This window comes from Melospiza melodia, chromosome 1 (assembly GCF_035770615.1).
Source record: "Melospiza melodia melodia isolate bMelMel2 chromosome 1, bMelMel2.pri, whole genome shotgun sequence".
Classification (NCBI taxonomy): Eukaryota; Metazoa; Chordata; class Aves; order Passeriformes; family Passerellidae; genus Melospiza; species Melospiza melodia.
Window position 1 is genome coordinate 30,987,233 of NC_086194.1, and position 18,044 is coordinate 31,005,276.

An 18,044-nucleotide genomic window follows, 5' to 3' on the forward strand; every position below is an offset into this window, starting at 1 on the left:
ATGTGCAACCCTTAATTCATTAGGGAAATAAACTATGGTTTTGATATTATTTTTAAATATAATCCCACTAAAACTCAGATTAAGCAATTACTTTTTCAAAATAAAAAGAGATGCATTAAAATTAGGAGAAATTCCTTTGTGTAGCTACAGATAAAGTCACAAAAAAATAAAGGGTAAGTGGGGGTTTAAAGTGAAAGGTTTAAACACTAAGTGTGAGCAGAAGTATCCAACTGTGCAATGAAAAGACCTGAGCTGCATTTCATTCAGAGCATTTTCTGCTGTGTAATCCATTTTTAGATAGAAAAGATAGAAATACTGACTCTAAACTGCTATCTTCACGTGTTTCCAGATACAGTAGTATCACTGGGAGATACAATTTAAAGTGAGATGTTTCCGACTTAGGAGAAGTGTCCAGTAGTGCTACTCGTATAACTACTGGAATAGGATGGGGCCAAGCTGTCTTTAACTAAAACTTCAACAAACATGAAAGCACCATGGTGATACAGAGAAAGCAGTCAGCTGTGGCTTAGCAATCTGAGCAGTAGAAGGGATTTTCAGGTTTTGGGTCATGTCCCCCCCATTCCATCCAAGCAATTTGATCATGCTCCATCATATGAGAAGACATGACTGTAATGCCTCATAGCCCCTTCCCTGAGGCTTAGTTAAAATCACAGTGGAAAGGATGTTTTTAATAAAATTTTGTAGTAAAGAAGGTAATATAAATGCACTTTTTAAACTCTATTGAGTAAATATATAAAGACTTTAATTTCACAGAGTTTTAGAAAATTTAATTTGTTTATCTCCTCCTGTTGCTGAAATCTGGAGCAAATCACCTGCTGAGTTCCACAGCATGGGAGAAGGGTCCAAAATGGGAACACAGCCAATTGAAATGCACACAAAATCCATTCTAAGTCTCTGCAGCCCCCCTTAGGTGTGCTTGTTCTCTTCACTGATTGCATGCAAGAAGTATCTGAAGGTGATCATATATAGATTCTATACTGCAGTCCATCATGTGCTGCCTCAGAAAGCTCAGCAGCAGATCTGTACCCATACAGCAGGGTAAAGAAGAAAGAGCCTGACATAAAAGTGAAAAAAAGTATAAAAGAAGGAAGAGCAGTAATGAGCTAAATATGTGTCTTAACCTTGCTGTGGGCATGCGTTCATTTTCTCTTGGCTTCCCCTGCATAAAAATCCACCTGGTGTCAAGTAACTGGCACAGGGAATGGTTTACAGATGGATCAGCCTCAGAGATTCCTGTAGTTTATATGATTATCTGTCACACAGATGTTTCAGCTTGTATTTGCTCACTTGCAGCCAGCCATGCAGCCTTACCTGCTTTTCTCTTCCTGCTTGAGGAGTGGGGAAGGCTCCCCACAAATGGTTAACTAATTTACAATCATAACAATGATAATAATAGTAATAATAATAATAAGTGAAAGGAGTGCACCTGAGCTGATTACATGCAGCTAGATTTAGTACCTTCTTGGTCAGTGTCATCACCTGAGAAACAACTGGAAAAGATTTATAGGTTTGATCTGAGAAATTTTTCAGGTGCTGCATAATGAACGGAGACTCCCCACATCAGTTGAAGCAGTAAGGGCATGCCACCTGCCGCATGCAGGGTACTCACATTGTGATTTACCAGTCACTCCAGTAATGAAGAGGGATTTTTTTATTTGTTTATTTTTGGTAAGCCATTAAACTCCCATTACACCTCAAAAATGAAGATTTGCTGTGACAATAGCCAGACAGGCATCCTCTGAGGAATTTGTTTCTCCGCTGATGTGAGGCATATGCATCAGAGCATCAATCAGAACTGTATAGATTGATCTTTCAACTCTCCTTGTTGACTTCATTGGATTTCCTGAATCCAGCTGCAGCTTCTTGAACACAGTTTACATGAAACCCAGCATTTTTCTATATGCAGTAGCAAGCTGAATGAAACTGTATGGTCCATGGTTTGTGACAAAGCCAGACATCCTGCAGCCATTCATATACTCAGTAATTAGGTATATACTACTAGCTAAAACTCAGTCTGAAAGACATGATTGATGGTTGGGGGGAGACAGATGGGAAGAGGAAAGTATGTAAGAGTAAAGATAAAAGGTGTTTTTTCCCTCTCAAGACATTTGATTTAGATGATACAAAACAGTATTTACTTGAAATCAAGTGGGCCAGTTGAATAAATTAAAATTACTCACTGAACTCTTCACCTTCTTACTCACGTGTCTGATTTCTGGCTCTTTCAACAAAGTGGGGATTTTTTTCAGTTTAGGTTTTTGGACTGCATGTGGAGAATTTTGGAATGCATTGGCTTCATCTTAAACAGCAAAACACAAACTGCACATGATTGCAGCACTCAGGCATCCGGCACTTCTGCAGAACTTTAAAATAGCAGTTAATGGGCTGGAGCTGGTGTTGCCTTGGGAGCTGTGTTATCTCATCATTGCTGGGACTGGGATACCTGTGCAGTGCACCACAAAGGCTGCAGTCCTTCCAGTCATGGGCAGACGTGCTTGTAGTATCCTTGTGCCAAAGAACAGGGGCCTCACACCAGCTCTTTGCCACTTCTCCTTTGTCGGCTTTCAGTGCCTTCACACTTTAATTGATAGAGATGTTTGTGTGAAAATTCTCTAATTTGCCTATAACAAAATATTAACCAGATTACTAGCTTGCTTATATCTTAGTATTCCTTTATTATTTTGTGTTGTGGGTAATTAACTGTAAGATGGTATTTCTGCATTCTTGTTTGAAGAAAGACTAATTTCTCTAGTTTACCAGCTGTAGCAGTGTAACAGATGTGTCATGTTTTTCATTATCTATAAACATGGTATTTTCTGCTGCAGAATAAAAAGTGGCCTTTTGCATAGGGACTTTTGTTCTTTTTTCTGGATACATCAGTGTTCTGACGGTGCATGGCTACATGGGTTTGCTACATGGAAACTTTAATTTCACCTGTGCAGATGTAGTACTGCTTTGTGTTTGGCATCAGTGAAAAAGAGTCAGTGCTTGTTCCCCTCTTCTCTTTCCAGATGCTCTCTAAGTCCATTGAGCAGCTGAAGCAGCCTGGCAGTCACCTGGAGGAAGCTGAGGAAGAGCTCCATGGAGATCACTCGATGCAGGAAGAGCGAGCTCCCGCCAGCAGCGCCAGCGTTAGGGCTGAGAGCAGCAGTGCTGGCGTGGATGACAGAATAGGACAGCAGGTGGGGGCTGTGAAAGTCAAAGAGGAGCCACTGGACAGTGATGAGGATGTTCAAACCCAGCAAATGGAATCTGGGGAGCAAGCTGCTTTTATGCAACAGGTAATAGGCAAAGATTTAGCTCCAGGATTTGTAATTAAGGTTATTATCTGAACAGCACATGCGTTTTCTAGACTTTGATAAGCAGTTGTGTTTTGATTCACTGAGCTAGCAAATCCTGATTTACTGCTCGAAGAATTTAACAAATGCAGAAGTGTTGTATGTACACTTGAAAACATAGTGAAGCTCATTCTTATGGCCACTAATTGAGAAAATATCTGTTGCAATCAATTATGCTACATAAATCTTTGAGTAATAGCTGATAGACATTGTATTAGCCCAGAATTACATCGCTTAGTCCTAGTGAAAGAGAACTCGTATCGCCTAGCCTGTTGAGATCAGCAATTGATGGAATTAGTTTCCAGACCTGATTGATGAAACATTCTTCTGATTTTGAATCCTCTGACTTCTGCTTTCAGCTGTCTGTATATATTGTATCATACTATAGTCTTGAACACTGTTAATGTTAGGGTATTCTTTTTCCCCAGTAGACAGGTACTGACTGCTATCTCGGTGGTCTCAGGCTGGTGTATAAAGTTAATTTAGAGAAAAGTACAAGGTGGATATAAAGAGGCAAGGCACTGTTTTAAAATTGCATTGTTTTCTTTTTTGCACTGCTTGGTTAATTTTTCATTCTGTCTTATTTGATGAAAATGTCCACAGAGGCTTCCTTAAATGCAGCAGAGGCAAGTACTGGTGAGAAGCAAAATGCAGCGTGAGGTGGTTCCAGTCAGTCATTAGGACATTGCACAGCAAGCGCAGAACTGTTACCATTATCATCTGATATCCAATCACTTGTTTGTTTTTTTAAAAAGAATACTAATTGTACAATATCTCGGAGTCTCATGGACAAATCCTAAAATAGCAACTGTGCATAAAATGCCACCTTGACAAAGGGCAGGTTCGGCTTGTCGGGGAGCTCCAGGCGGAGTTGCAAGGCGCAGTCGTGTGTGCAGCCAGCGAGCCGCATCCCCGGCCGTCCCTCAGAGTCAGCAGAGCAGGGCTGGGTGCAGTGCAAGGCCCTGTTTATTTAAGTCCATACTTTGTCAGGTCCCTGCTGTTCTCCTGCAGAAAAGTGATTTTGGGAGGGGGGGGCAGGAAATGCCTTATGGAAACAGGAAGCCCAAGTGATTCATGTGCTGAGGAATGCGGGGCAGGGGGGACGGGGCAGCGCTCCCTCTGTTTTTAAAGGCACTCTATGAATTGATTTATTGTCAAAGAAAATAACAAAGCGAGTAGGGAAATTGTTAAGGAAGCTTTCCAGTGAAACATTTCCTTCATATTCCCTTTTGATATGTTTACCTTGTTTTATAGGTTTACTTTTGTTAAGCTAGTTAAAGATTCATTGTATTAAGATCCCCTTTAATATGGATAATACCAAACTGACCTGGACTCCTTGTCAGGTTTTTTTTCTATTAAAAATATTTATATTTCTAAAGCTGAGGTATTTTAAGGTGCAGTATCCAGTTTCAAAAGACATAGTTGTTTTGCCAAATGTAGAAATTGCTCTAAAATATGTTATTAGCATGTGTTGTTTACATTATGTTCCAATACTATTCAGTCTCTTCTAAAATGTTGCAACTTCTAAAGATACATTATCCTTTTTCCTAGAAGATCTCGGAACAAACTTCTAAATAGTTGCTCATAACATAAAAGTGCTCAATAGATAGAAAAAAGATTTAATTGAGAAAAACACAGGTGATTTTTATGTGGGCTTCATATTTAAAGAGAAATCTTTCTCCATCCTGGATAAAAAAATTACATTTACTTTCAAAAAGTGAAGGCTATAAAAGTGAAATTATATGTGGTTTTCATTCTGTATATTTTTAATTTTCTTTGAAATCTGACTTCAGCTTCATCAAAAAGGGATAGTGCATCTTTTAAAATACATTTGGGGAGAAATTTGCAATTGAGAAGAGTTTTTTACGATATCACTTGAAAGACATGTATTCACAGAAGACAAAAGATATTTTTCTAACATCATTCAGGTGAGAAACCCCAATACATTAGTGTACTTTAATTTCAGAATCTTTCAAATTTGGATGAAATTAAAATAAGGGAAACTACCTGGAACCAGTGAAAAGGAAAACTGGGTTTAAACAACCATGTTTCTAATTGATTATTGTCTCTTACATTTTAAATCTACTGTATTTATTATAATTTACACCCTTAGAGGTGATCTCGTTTTGTGTTGTAAATATATTCTGTTTGTATGTTTCCTTTTTTTGCCTTCTGATATAAGTCTTTTCCTTTCTCAAATAAAGTTTTTTTTTTAAAAGATCCCTTCCAGATATTTGACTTTGTGTAAATTTGGTAACTTAATGGTGTTTTTGCTTTGTACAATCAAATATGTTTGCTATGCTTTGTCAAAACAATTTAAATTTTCAGGAGCAAGGTGTTTTATTACACTATTCTTACAATAATTACACAAAGTCTTTCTTTTTGGTCTCTTGTTTTATTCTACATCAGCCATTATAAGTTTCAGTGAATGTGGAACAGTATTGGTGCATGCTCATTTTCCCATCACAGCATCTGTCTCAAACGTGATCATACCATACAGGAAAGGTAGAAGTGGATCCCCGTTTCTCAGCTTCTAATTGTCCAAAATTCAGATGAACTGTAATAATTTACATGACATTTCTAAAACCTGCCTGGACCCGTTATCTGAAAATGTGCTTGTACTGACCACTTTGGTATTCATCAAGACCTTTGCAAAACTCAAGTCCACCTGTAAATAAGCTGGGAGAGAGGGAATCCATGAACTTGGCAGACTTTAAAGCAACTGCATGAGACAGTGCAGTCCCAATGTAGAGAGCTTCCATGAAAATATTACATAACTTTGTGACATTTCCTGAACTTTGCTTAGGATCTACAGAGAGAGAGCTCATACTGCATAACAATCCTTGTTGCTACAGGACATTAATTATTGCTACCAAAAGAGTTTAGAAAACTATTGCATTGTAGCTCTTATAACTGTTCATTTCATTTCCAAATGCTCTATGCAGCTTTGATTCTGGCATAATTTTAACTGAAATAAAATCTATGTTTCAACAACATAAGTGTGTAAGAACAAATAGTTCTGTTAATCAAATTCAGTTATTTTCACTGCTATAGCAGCAGTGTAATGTTTCATCAGTAATACAACCCCCAAAAATAGATAAAATAGATAAAATAGGTTTTAGCTGAGGAAATGCTAAATTAAGCATTAACAGTGTAACATTGTACTTCTTGCCTTATTGTTTATAGTGTATTTAGAATCATATGTCTTTAAGTAAATCATGCTTTCAGAACAGGGATTTTATTTAGTGCCCTTTTGTTTAAATACCTGCATTAGAATTAGAAGACCAACCATAAATTTTTTTAATTTACAACATTCCTGTGTTGGAGACTGCGCCTAGATTTTTTGCTGAATTATTTACTATGCATCAAAGCACCCTTAATGAAGAAAATAATAATAATAAAATAGAATTCACATATCTTATTTCTTCCCAGAATGATGTGCATCTCTCTTTTTTTTTTTTTTAACTGTATGTGTTTATTCTGTCTCATTGTCCAAAAAATAAAGCCAGTATAGCTGATAGTTGACAATTTAGAAGTAATTGGTAATAAATCAAGGAAAATCCATCATAATATTTATATCCTCAGACACACATTACTGGACTATAGATACTGTAACTTTAGCTTTTTTGTCATCTTCTGGTATTGACAAAATAGGATTAAAAACTGAATGCCTCAGCAAAGCACGAGCACTTCAGACACTACCACCACTCATTTGTGCACTATCTTCATTCCATCTTCATTATCATCAAGATCACTAAGACTTACTCCATGTTACATAAGCCAACTATACCCTGTTTTTATCTTCACTGGAATTCTGAGGTAAAAATCTATTAACATTAGTCCTAAGCAGCAATCTAAAATTGTTTACTTATTTCTCCCCCTTATGAACACTTTGCAATTTGCAGCCAAAATTAGCTAAGCCAAGTTAATTTCCTTATTGTAATCTGTCCTACTAGCAGCATGTCCTACTTATCCACTTAAGAAATGTTTGTTTGATTTTCATTTATTTGTTTAGTTTCTGATTTCCTTATGCAGTTCCCATCATCTGGGTGGCAATGGAGCTTCTGTACCTCATTTCTTGGTGGAAGAATATAGTTTAGAACACCATCTGCTGAATTACTGGTTAGGCAAAGAGAAGAGGAGCATCCTGGATGAAGTTATCTTCTCTAGAAGATAGGGCTAGAGGAATAATACAAGTTATTTTTATGGAATTTTACTGCTCTATCTGACAGGCTTTGTGCTTTGCATTTGCTTTACTTTTTCCTCTCCTCTAATTCAGGTTAATTTAGATTAAGATTTAAAGGTAAAAAATAGGATTAGCTGAAACTGCTTAGCCAGCGGAAAATCTGGGTTCCTCAGCCATGCCCTACTCACACACTCACACACACACACACACAGACTAGATTGGGAAGGTGCATCCTTAAGGCATGTCCCAGCTTCTGGTCCCCATTTGCTGAGCTTGTGTCATACTCCTGCTTGTTTTGATTGTGGCCCCATAGCTCATCTAGGCTGTGCAGGACACCTTCCCTGGCTACCTGTGGGCACACGCATCTGTTTAAGCCACCCAAGGATTACTTAGGCAGCAGCTGAGGGTCAAAAGGAGTCCCCTTAGTAACTTGAGGTAGCTGTGTTGATTGTTAATGGTACATAGCCTTGAAATACGAGGGAGATGGTTTGGAGGATATGGTGTTAGAAGTATCCCTCTGAACACTTGATTCTTCCAGGATGGTTACAGCATTTTGGCCCTTGAGAAGTGCTGGAAAGGGCAGGACAAATGGAAATGTAAGTTTTGAACAATGTCAGACTTAAAAATAAACCTGCCCTCCCCTCTCCTCCCTCCTAAATTAGATTGCCACTGCAGTCTTATTTCAATTAATCTCTTTTTTGGTAGGCTGCCTTAGCTGTTTCCTTTAACTTTGCAGCCAGTAAGAGACACTAACCTTGCACCTTCCTGCCCTTCCTCAAGTCTGTGAGTGCACAGTCCCAGCATAACTCCTACACAACACAAGCTGGCTCTATGATTTCTAGCATCATGCATATTGTAGATGGAGCAAGGAGGTGGAGTGCTGTGTAGCTGGATTTATTGTGCGAAAATTTTTCATTTCTCTACAGGCCTCCCATACATACAAGGGAGGCCTCTTCAGATTTAGCCTGCTTGTTCTCAGCCTTATTCTTAAGGGCATGTTCATTTCTATCAATTTTCTAACTGTGGTCTTTAAAAACTGTGTTACAGGAAAAATAATTCTTTTTTGTATGCTAATTCTATGTGAAAGGGCATAATAATGTGAATAATTACAAGTAATTATTCTTTCCCAAGTAACTATGCTTTTCCATTCCCAGTTAGATGGGAAAATCATTCTTTTTTTTAAAGAAAGCCTTAACTCTATTAACTTTATTAATTGCCAATAATTATTATTTATTCATTAATTTTTTTGTCTCTTATTGTAAACTTCCAGTTACAGAAGGCAATAACACTTATTTTATCATAAAACTAATTAACTGAATTGCCTGCCTGAATATGTATCATTAGAGTGTATTAAAATGATTTAATTTTGTTGATACCTTCATGGACTAATGTTGACACTGCTTTATTTTTACTTTTAGATCCAAGATTTTATACTTCTTTTCCTCTTTCAAATACTTAGGATATAGCACCTTGATACTTTTCTTATTTCTCCCATTTGTCAGAGAAAGCAGAATGTCAGGACACCACTAGGCAAAATTCCTTATTCAAGGCTACATAACTAGCGTGAATCAAAAGTGTCCAAGTCCATATCCCAGTAATTATCACTGCATATTTTGACAGTTAGATGACATTAATTTCAAACCTTTGGGCAATTTATCATTTCCTGTATCCTACAGCACAGAGTTTCATTAATATTGTCATTGAAGAGGATTATGTGTTCTTGGAAAGTTGCTTCTTTAAATGCTCATTTTGGAAAAAATTCTGTTTGACCTCGGAATGTCTTTCTCACTGTTAGATGTTTGTACGTGCACGAGTTTTCATTTTTCTCCTTCCTTTAAAATATGAGAGTGAATTAATGCACTCCTCAGTATATTGCTGGCTAAATCTTCATAAAACTGTTGTTAAATGTCCTGGAAGTGCAGCTCAGCCCAAATGCCTTGGAGACATAGGTGCTCTGATGCAGAAAGCAGCAGTGCGTAATCTGTCTCCTGTCCTGTTCTGGCCTGTGACCCTTGGATCCCCAGGAGACCAAGGAGGTGTTTCTGTTCCTCCTGCCTGTGTTTCCTCAGCAAAGGGGCTTGTGAAAGTTCCAGCTATGAGATTGCAGCAATGCAGCAACGTCAAGGGCTTGAGAAGGCTTTGCTTAGGTTCTCTGTAAAGCAGCCAGTAGAGCATGGAGGATTCCGTCTCATACTCCTTCCTTGGTCCTTTCCTTTTGCTCCCATCAATAAGAGCAGTGTGATAGTTTTTAGGTGGCAGCCTGCAGATTTTTAAAGCAGGGCTCTGTTACTGAACAGACCCAGAAGGAGCACAGGACAGAAGCACTGTTGGGAAATTCTCTCCTGCAGTGCACAGAGGGACACCCATTGAGACCAGTTTCTTCTAAGGCTTGTTCTCCTAGATCTTGCTCTACTGAAAATAGAAGCTGAAGAGTTACTACACATCAGAGAACATAATTCCATCACTCAACTACATGACTGCACACAGGGACAGGTGGTGACTGGCTTCCCTTATTTCTCAGGCACTTTGACACCTTGTCTTAAGGTATCAAAGGCACCCAAATCCAACAGCACATCTCTTGGCATCTTCCTTGCTTTCTAAAACTTCTTGGCTTTCACCATTTATCTAAATTTGTAGAGGTCTTTTGTCACAGTTTCCCATAAGTTTCTGCATATATTTCAGTTTTCTGAAGCTACTGACTTTATACAGAGAGCTTTAAATCTCCTACCATTTCTGACAGAAGTGAAAATGGGAGTGCTCAATACAGGTGCCATCAGCCCAGGTTCAGTCCAGGGACACCTGACATCCACAGTTCTGATTTGGCCCTTTCTACAGGTAATTGTGTCTCACTAAGGATGCTAACTATTCAGTTAAAATATGCACAGCATTGCCCTTTGTGCTGTGTGAACAATTTTTTTCCCTTCTCAGGCAGGCTCAGAACACAGCACAGACAGCTCAGGACCAGCAAGAAAAAAGGAACAGGAGCAAGATCTGTTCCCACAGCAAGAGACTGAGAATTAGCAGGGGACTGTTCCTTACCTGTGTTGATGGATAATGCACTAACCAGGCAGGTTGCTCATTTTCTCAAGTCCATTGACTGCTTTCAAGTTAGATAGCATTATATGTCACTGTTATAGTAGCTTGGACCCTCCTGTAAAAGGAGTAATCCTTTCTTTCATGTCTCTGGCCCTTTCCCTCCATCTCTTAAAGAAAGAAAATTACTCAAAACCCATCAATTTTCAAGTTCTTATTTTAGTGGCTTTCAAAATGCTTTCAGGCTGTGAAATCAGTTGGCATGGAATGCAGTGGGGTCAGCCTGGTGGGATGTCAGACCCACAGGAGCGCAGCATTTGTGAAGCTGCTGTTGTAAAGGTGAGATGCAGGTGGTCACAACTGAGAAACAGCTCCACAACACAGTTTTCTTCAGAATTTTGGTCATCAGAACCCAATCCTAGAGGCAGCAAGTGAATGGATCATTGAAAGGACAAATGAGTTTGAAAGGACACTCTGAAACCCAGCTGGTCAGTGATACAAGTGAGAGTTTGGTTCTCTGTCTTACTGATTGTGCACATTTAATGTCATCCCAAAAGGCTGAATATGAACTAATAGACAGCTACTTAAAGTGGGTTAGGTACATTAGCTAAAAAGAAGTTTTGAAGCTCTTTACCAAGATCAGGATCTTTACCAGGATCTTTATTAAGCTATTTTACTAGACATTTCTTATTTTGTTTCTTTCTTCTGCTATAATGCATATGCTAAGTATTGAAAAGACTTTTCTGGTGAGGGCTTTATAACTGGAGAAGGATTTGGCAATTTGGAAAGCAGGGACACAATTCCACTGAGATAGTTGCATTAAACCTGCAAAATCCTGTAAATGAAACAGAAATTGATGTCAAGAAGGACATATATATATATATATATATATATATATATATATTTTAAGTTCATCCATAAACTAAGAATTTGGGCCTAAAAAAGCAAGGAGATTTTAAGCCATGCAGCTGACTGCACAGCAGTGATACTCTGTGCAAAAAGAGAAGCTGGAGAGCAGTCCCACAACTTGACTCCTATTAGAAACCAGACTCACTCCTCAGACATTGCCTTCTCCACAGATCTCTGCTACAGTGCTCTGGCACCATCAGTGAACAACTGGCAGTCAGTGCTGGTGCTTTGCTCAATCCCTGTGTTGCATAGCTTCTGAGAAGTGCTGTGCTGGAGGAGTTCCTCAAGGCTTACAGCAGTTCTTTGGAATAAGAGGGAGGACAGAAAAAATGAAACTGTCCAAGCTGTTTGGTCTGAGTAGTTCACCAAGGGCTTCACCAAGGGCTTCACCAAGGGCATCACCAAGGGCAAAAGTGAGTTTCTTTAATGTTGGCAGAATCCGCTGCATTGGAATTCGTAGGTCCAAGTACAGGATAGCGTTATAAGAGCAAAGAAATGCTACCAAGCACTCTCCACAGGCTTTATCTCCTCTGTGCCACTGAAGTAGCTGAGGTGGTTCACAGGGATGGAGGCTTCTCACAGCATTAGTGTCGTGTCCCTAAAAGGGGTAATGCTGGAAAAGCACCAAAAGGTGAAAGGTGGAGCTGCAAAATCAGAAGAACAGTTATACCCAAAGCTACCACAGTGTTTCTCCTCTTCACTGATTAACTCCTACCCAGAAACTTCTCCAGCCCCTTTTCCCTCCCATGCCTATCCATGCAGGTATCTCCTATTGCCCAGAACTCTGGCATGTTCTCCAGGTTTGTCCCATTTCTGACAATCAGTAGGTGCAAGGGAAGGGCTTTAGCTACCTTTCAGCTACCCCTGCTTCACACGTGCTCAGCCAAGCCCTGGTGGGCTGGCTCCAGGCAGGGAAGGTGCAGTGGCTGGAGGCCAAAGGCCAGTTTTGGAGCAAGGAGGGGAGATGCAAGGGTGTCCTCCTCTCTCAGGCAATGCTGTGGGATGGCATGGTGAGGAATACTGGTGGGAGATGGAGGAAGTGAAGCAGCAGCAGTAAAACATGTTACACACATCTGGTAGTTGGGCTTGAGAGCTCTCCTTGGCTCAGAGAGCAACTCTGTCCTCTCCTGGGAAGGATGAGGTTACTTCAGCCAGAGGCTCCAGATTTCTACCTGCTGTAAAGTCCTTTTTCCATTGCCCTTGTTCTCAGAAGGCAGCATAGTAGGAGGGTTTAACTTCTTTGCCTTTTAGCTGATTGGTTTAACCCGCTGCATAGAAACTTCAGGCTAAATAATTTAAGTGCACTGATCCTTTCAGGGAAGAGAAGAGTTCAGACAGTTAAAGAAAGGTTAAAAAAAGGCTCTCTCAGCTACTACCAAAATGAATTGTTAGTCTTTGCTGTCCTGACATAGTTGTCTCCTTTAATTAGATTCACTGTTCAACACAAATTTTCCTGATCAAACAAAAGAGATTAGTTACTAAAGAAAGCATCCAAAGGAATAGAAGGAAAAAAGCCTCAGTTTCTAATTCTCCATTATGACTACATCTTGAATTGCACTTTAATAAATTGAGAAATATCATAACTGCTAAAGATTGAACTGAGTATCAATGTTTTATCATCTTTTACACTACTTTTCGAAAATAAATTGACATTTTTTTCCAGCTGGATGCTCTTATTTTGATTTAATTGAATAGAATCAATTAATAAACTTAATACTGTAGACTAGTGGTGGATCTGAAATCAGAAATACTGAAGTTATCATTGTTTCATCTGTGGGTTTTCTGGGTAAAGGAGAAGGATAAAGGGAAGATGGAATATCTAAAATGCTTACGAAATTATCTAATATATTTTTCATCAGGGAAGGGTGAGTTATATTTTAATTTACTTTCAATGGACATCTTTTTGCTGCAATGGCTTTCTCTGAATTCTTAATAATCTTCATATTAAGAGCATTTTTCAGTCTTCAGAATCTCTCAATTATAGGACGTGTTCTGTACGTCATCTCCTAAAAACCCCAAGGATTGGGCATTTAAATGTTTAGCAGCTTTGTGACAGCTCTTCCAAAGTGAATTGTGGCCTTTCCCTATTGTACAAAATCATTACACAGCAGAAATAGCAGAGATTTGATTTGGCATCATCAACCACTGAGATGAGTCGGAAATAGATTAGCAAATGTTCTAGTTTATCTTAATAGTGTAGTGACAAGTAAATTCAAGGATGACAGATGATCCCACTGACTAGCAATTCTTCTGACTATATTGTGGCATGGATAAACGTGTCAGCTTTTCTAACAGCTGGCCATGAAAACAAAGAAATTTTAGTTGATACTGCTGTGGAAAAGAGAACTGAAACAAAAATTCCTTTTTAATATATGATTGGAGTATGTACAGCTTGCCTAACTCTTGTAAAAAACTGACAGGGATATGCTAGGATGTCAATGTGGAAGATAACCAAAATTTTCACTTCACTTTACTGGGAGGATTTTTTCCCCCCTGATTTGGAGCACCCACTGCAAATCCAGTAACATATCAAGAATGCTCAGGGAATTTTAAGCTGCACCTTTAGTAATAAATAAATAAATAAATAAGGAATCAACTTCTTTGGCACTTTAGACCAGTGACCAAAGCCAGGGAGCCTGTTGAATATGCTACTGTATGCTTTTTATTTTTGTGGGCATCATGCATTTTTAGAATGGTTATACATTTCCCTGAACCAATGTAATATAAAAGATTTACTGTTACAGTTTGTGTGTGGCCAGGCAATGGCATATGGAAAACATGTTTCCTGCTATTTAATTTAATTACTCTAATCACGTGCCAGCCCCAGGCATGTCATTCTGGACATCTGAGGCTCTTTGTCTGTCAAAGAGATGGACAATATCTTGGCTTTGTTTAGTTGCTCTGCAGGCTGCAGATAAAACCACTGAAATACTGACTGTTTGTTTAACCAAAACTTTGCATTTTAACCATTTGGCTTTGATTCTTTGTTTTACAAGAGAAGATGACATTTTGGCCTTGGTGAGCTGAAAAGGAAATATTAGGGATATGAAGAAGAACTGTCACTTTCAGGGCTTAATAGATGAAAAAGAATACTCTAGCCTTCTGGTCAGAAATCAGCTTTGTTAGCAGAAACCTAAGACACACATCACTGTTATTTTAGAATTGCCTATTAGCAAGGGCAGCTGGAAAAGTCCTGTTTATAACTGCTCCTTTCTAATATGGTTAGCCCTTCATTCAACAGTTCCAGTAGATTTTTGTTTCTTTCATCTCAATAGATGAAACTGTTATGGGTGAAATTAAGACTCCATAGCAAATACTTATACTAGTACTGCTGCAACCACGTATAAGTTAGCTTTTATGTTAACACTATGCTGTTATTTTTATGTAAGAAATATCTGCAAGTGACACCTTTAAGTCTTTAGACAAAAATTGAAGAGCAGATAGAGTACTCCATTCATATGCTAAACCCCAAATCTACAGAGAAATTAATCACACACTTAGCCTTAAATATATGCTTTACACCACCACTTCCTTCACTTGTAAGCAAGTACTTTACCTTTTCCTGCAACCAGAAGCGATGCTAAAAGTATTTAAGACTGTATGAGGACACTATTTCTAAAAATCATGTTGTCAGAAGAGGAAAGAATAAGAACCATCTTTTAAACAAATTCCAGCTTATATTACTAGATATAGAAAGACTTGCCAACTCATATTTTTTTTTAATTATTGAATAAACTTCAGTTAATATGTTTCATCAATAAATTAATGTACTTCTTTATATGGTAGTGTGCCAGCATCCTGCCACAGTAGTTTTTGAACTATATAATTTGGAAGAGGATGGGTAGATGGCCTATGAATGATGGGTAGATGGCCTATGCTCTGAAGAACTCGGCATCATCAGAGGGAAACATTGATGGGATGCCATGGGATGCATAAAAGGAAAAGGACCACTTAACAGTTATACTTAGTTCTGATACTTCTCCAACTGGCTTCGCTTTTCTCTGTTTTCTAGCTGAATCAATAAGACCTAATAGGTAACACTTCTTTCCTCTAAGGTTCACAGTACAGCAATGCAGGAATTAAAAATGTTGTTTACTATGTGCTGAATTAGAGCTCCTGTCCCCTTTAGCTTTGAGCTAACCACTAGATGACACTACTTCCCACTTACTTAACAGGTGTGGGCATATATTCCAGCCTCCTCATGCAACAATCCATGTATTTACATGTTTCTCAACCAAAGGACTTCAAAAATAACATTATACAGGAATTGCCTCCACTACTATACATTTTGATGAATTCTGTGTAGATACACATGGGTATTTATGTGTGTGCATGAAGGTGTACACAAGCAGCACATGTGTCTTTGCATTTATAGAAAAAAACATAACTCACTCTGTGAGTCTTTAGCATACTGTAACTTAGCAAGTGTTGATGATAGCTCTACACAAAAGAAACCAGAGGAAGTCCAAGAAAAACTTAATAGGCTGGAGTTTGTGGAGAACGTTCCCCTTATCCCCTATCTCCTCCCCTCCCCCCCAAAAAAAGATACTGTCTTGGCTTCAGTAGTGTGATTTTGGAAAGAATGGGCAGGGAGAAAAATACCCCACTGAGAAGTCAGGCAAGAGTATGCTGCACTGTTCAAGTCCAAAAATGACAAAGTGTGAGCAGGAGAGAGACAGAGGAGCGCTGTCGTGCATATCCATGAGGCACCGGCTGCTGCGGCTTTTGAGTTAGGAAGAATGAACTTTCCAGAAGGATGTGTGGAAAGAATCCCACGTTTTTAAAAGCCTGATTTCCAGAAATCCAGGAGCTCCAGACTACTTGAAAAACAGATCCTCCAAAGTTACATTTATGCTTCTAAATTGCATGCACGAGAGCATGAGGATATGTAATGGGGTAATAGCACCTTCAGATACATTTTTATTTGTGTCCCTGTCAAAAAGCATCTTGCTTTCTTAAGATTCATTTCAATGATTTATAACCCATTTTCTCTATATGTGCTATAGCTCTAATGCATGTGTGGTGTGATTTACTTAAAGATTAATTTAAAGGGCTATACTAAAACTTGTCTTCAAAATCAGTTTGTCAACTGTTAGTGCAAAAATGCAGTGCTGATAATCAAATTAAAAATAAGAATTACTTTTTGGTTGAATAATATAAATTTGAAATATTATAATTCTTCTTCATTTTACACTCATTTTAATCATGATCTCTCACAGCTGTAGTAATGTGAGTTGGCTACATCTTTATCTCCTATCACATTAGCCATGCACTTCTGTACTCCTGTTGAAGATGCCCTGGAAGCAGGGAAAGTGAGACTTCTTGCCTTGGAATTATGCTCTTCAAAATTTCCATTTCAAATTCTATCACAACTCATTTTTTAGCATTATTTTTTCTATTTTAGAAATACAAAAAAAATTCTATATACATTATAAAGTATAATAATGTTTTAGAGTAATATGAAGTCTATTCAGTGTATATCTAGTGCTAGATCAGTGAGGAAGGTATTTTTGCTAATAAGCTATTTATATAAAGTATATTTCATAAGAGACAGAAGTCAAATTGCTGATTTGGGGGGTTTCACAAGAAGTTCCATGGCCTTAAGTGCCAGTTTTGCTGTCTCTATGCAATAGTTCAGTTAATGCAATGTTTCCTGTAGTTCTGTTGAGTGTTTGAGAATTGAATTTACAAATAAAACCACTTTCACTCTCAAGTAATTTCTTCCAGTTTACAACAGTGCCACTCCATCCTCCCTATAAAAGAGCAACAATATACCATAAACAGGACCATACTTGCAAAATTATGTTTTTAAGTAATTTGTCAACAAAAAAGAGATATGTTTATCTGTTGGCAGCCAACAACCTAACTAGATCCATGTAAGAACTGAGATTTTTCTCCACAGTTAAGCATGCTCAAGTCCACAGAAACAGCAATGGCTGGAATCAAGGCCACCTAAATTGCAACCATAAGCAAAGTAATCAAAATCAAAGATATGGTTTTATCCTGCACATGCGCTATTTAGACAGGTTAATTTATTGGGGATTATGGATCTGAGGAGAAAATATAACTATTTTTAAACATAAAATAAGAGAAAGGCTGAGAAGTAAGATGTTAGCCAAAAGTTTTGCTTGTTTATTAAAATGCTGTCTTGCATTTAATCTAAACAAGTGTAATTACTTTTTCAGACTTTGATTTCCTCTGCAGATCTGGTGCTTTTACTTTTCATTTAGACAGGACATTTATGCGAATTGCTTCTTTTTCACCAATTTCCTACAATTTCTTAAATTTGTCAGTGAATATGTTTGAGCAAAGCCTAATTAGGAAGGGAAAAAGTTCTCCACTATGTTTTTGGTTAAGTATGAGCTACAGGAATTTTAGCTAGAGCATACCAAAGCAGGCAAGACAAGAAAGCAGCTTCAGACTAGAATCTGGAGCTTGCTGCAGTAAAAACACCCTGTTGAGGCAGATGCTGCCTGCGTAGGGAAAAGTCTGATTATAAAAGCACACGGTGTGAACTTTTGCATTGCTTTTGAAAGGAGAGGTAAAAAAGTTGTTTC

The 18,044-nt window shown here is 38.3% G+C and overlaps 1 protein-coding gene across 15 annotated transcripts in view; it reads left to right on the plus strand.

Annotated features, from left to right (window-relative positions):
• The window catches only part of HDAC9 (histone deacetylase 9), a 454,863-nt gene that overhangs the window by 264,654 nt on the left and 172,165 nt on the right, over positions 1-18,044 (plus strand). For 14 of the 15 annotated variants that reach the window (XM_063152662.1, XM_063152693.1, XM_063152671.1 and 11 more), the window contains one exon: positions 3,033-3,302. In XM_063152662.1, coding sequence (XP_063008732.1) covers positions 3,033-3,302 — 270 coding nt within the window. Of the gene's footprint in view, positions 1-3,032; positions 5,593-18,044 lie in introns of those variants that run through there. The other variant, XM_063152709.1, reaches the window with a different exon arrangement.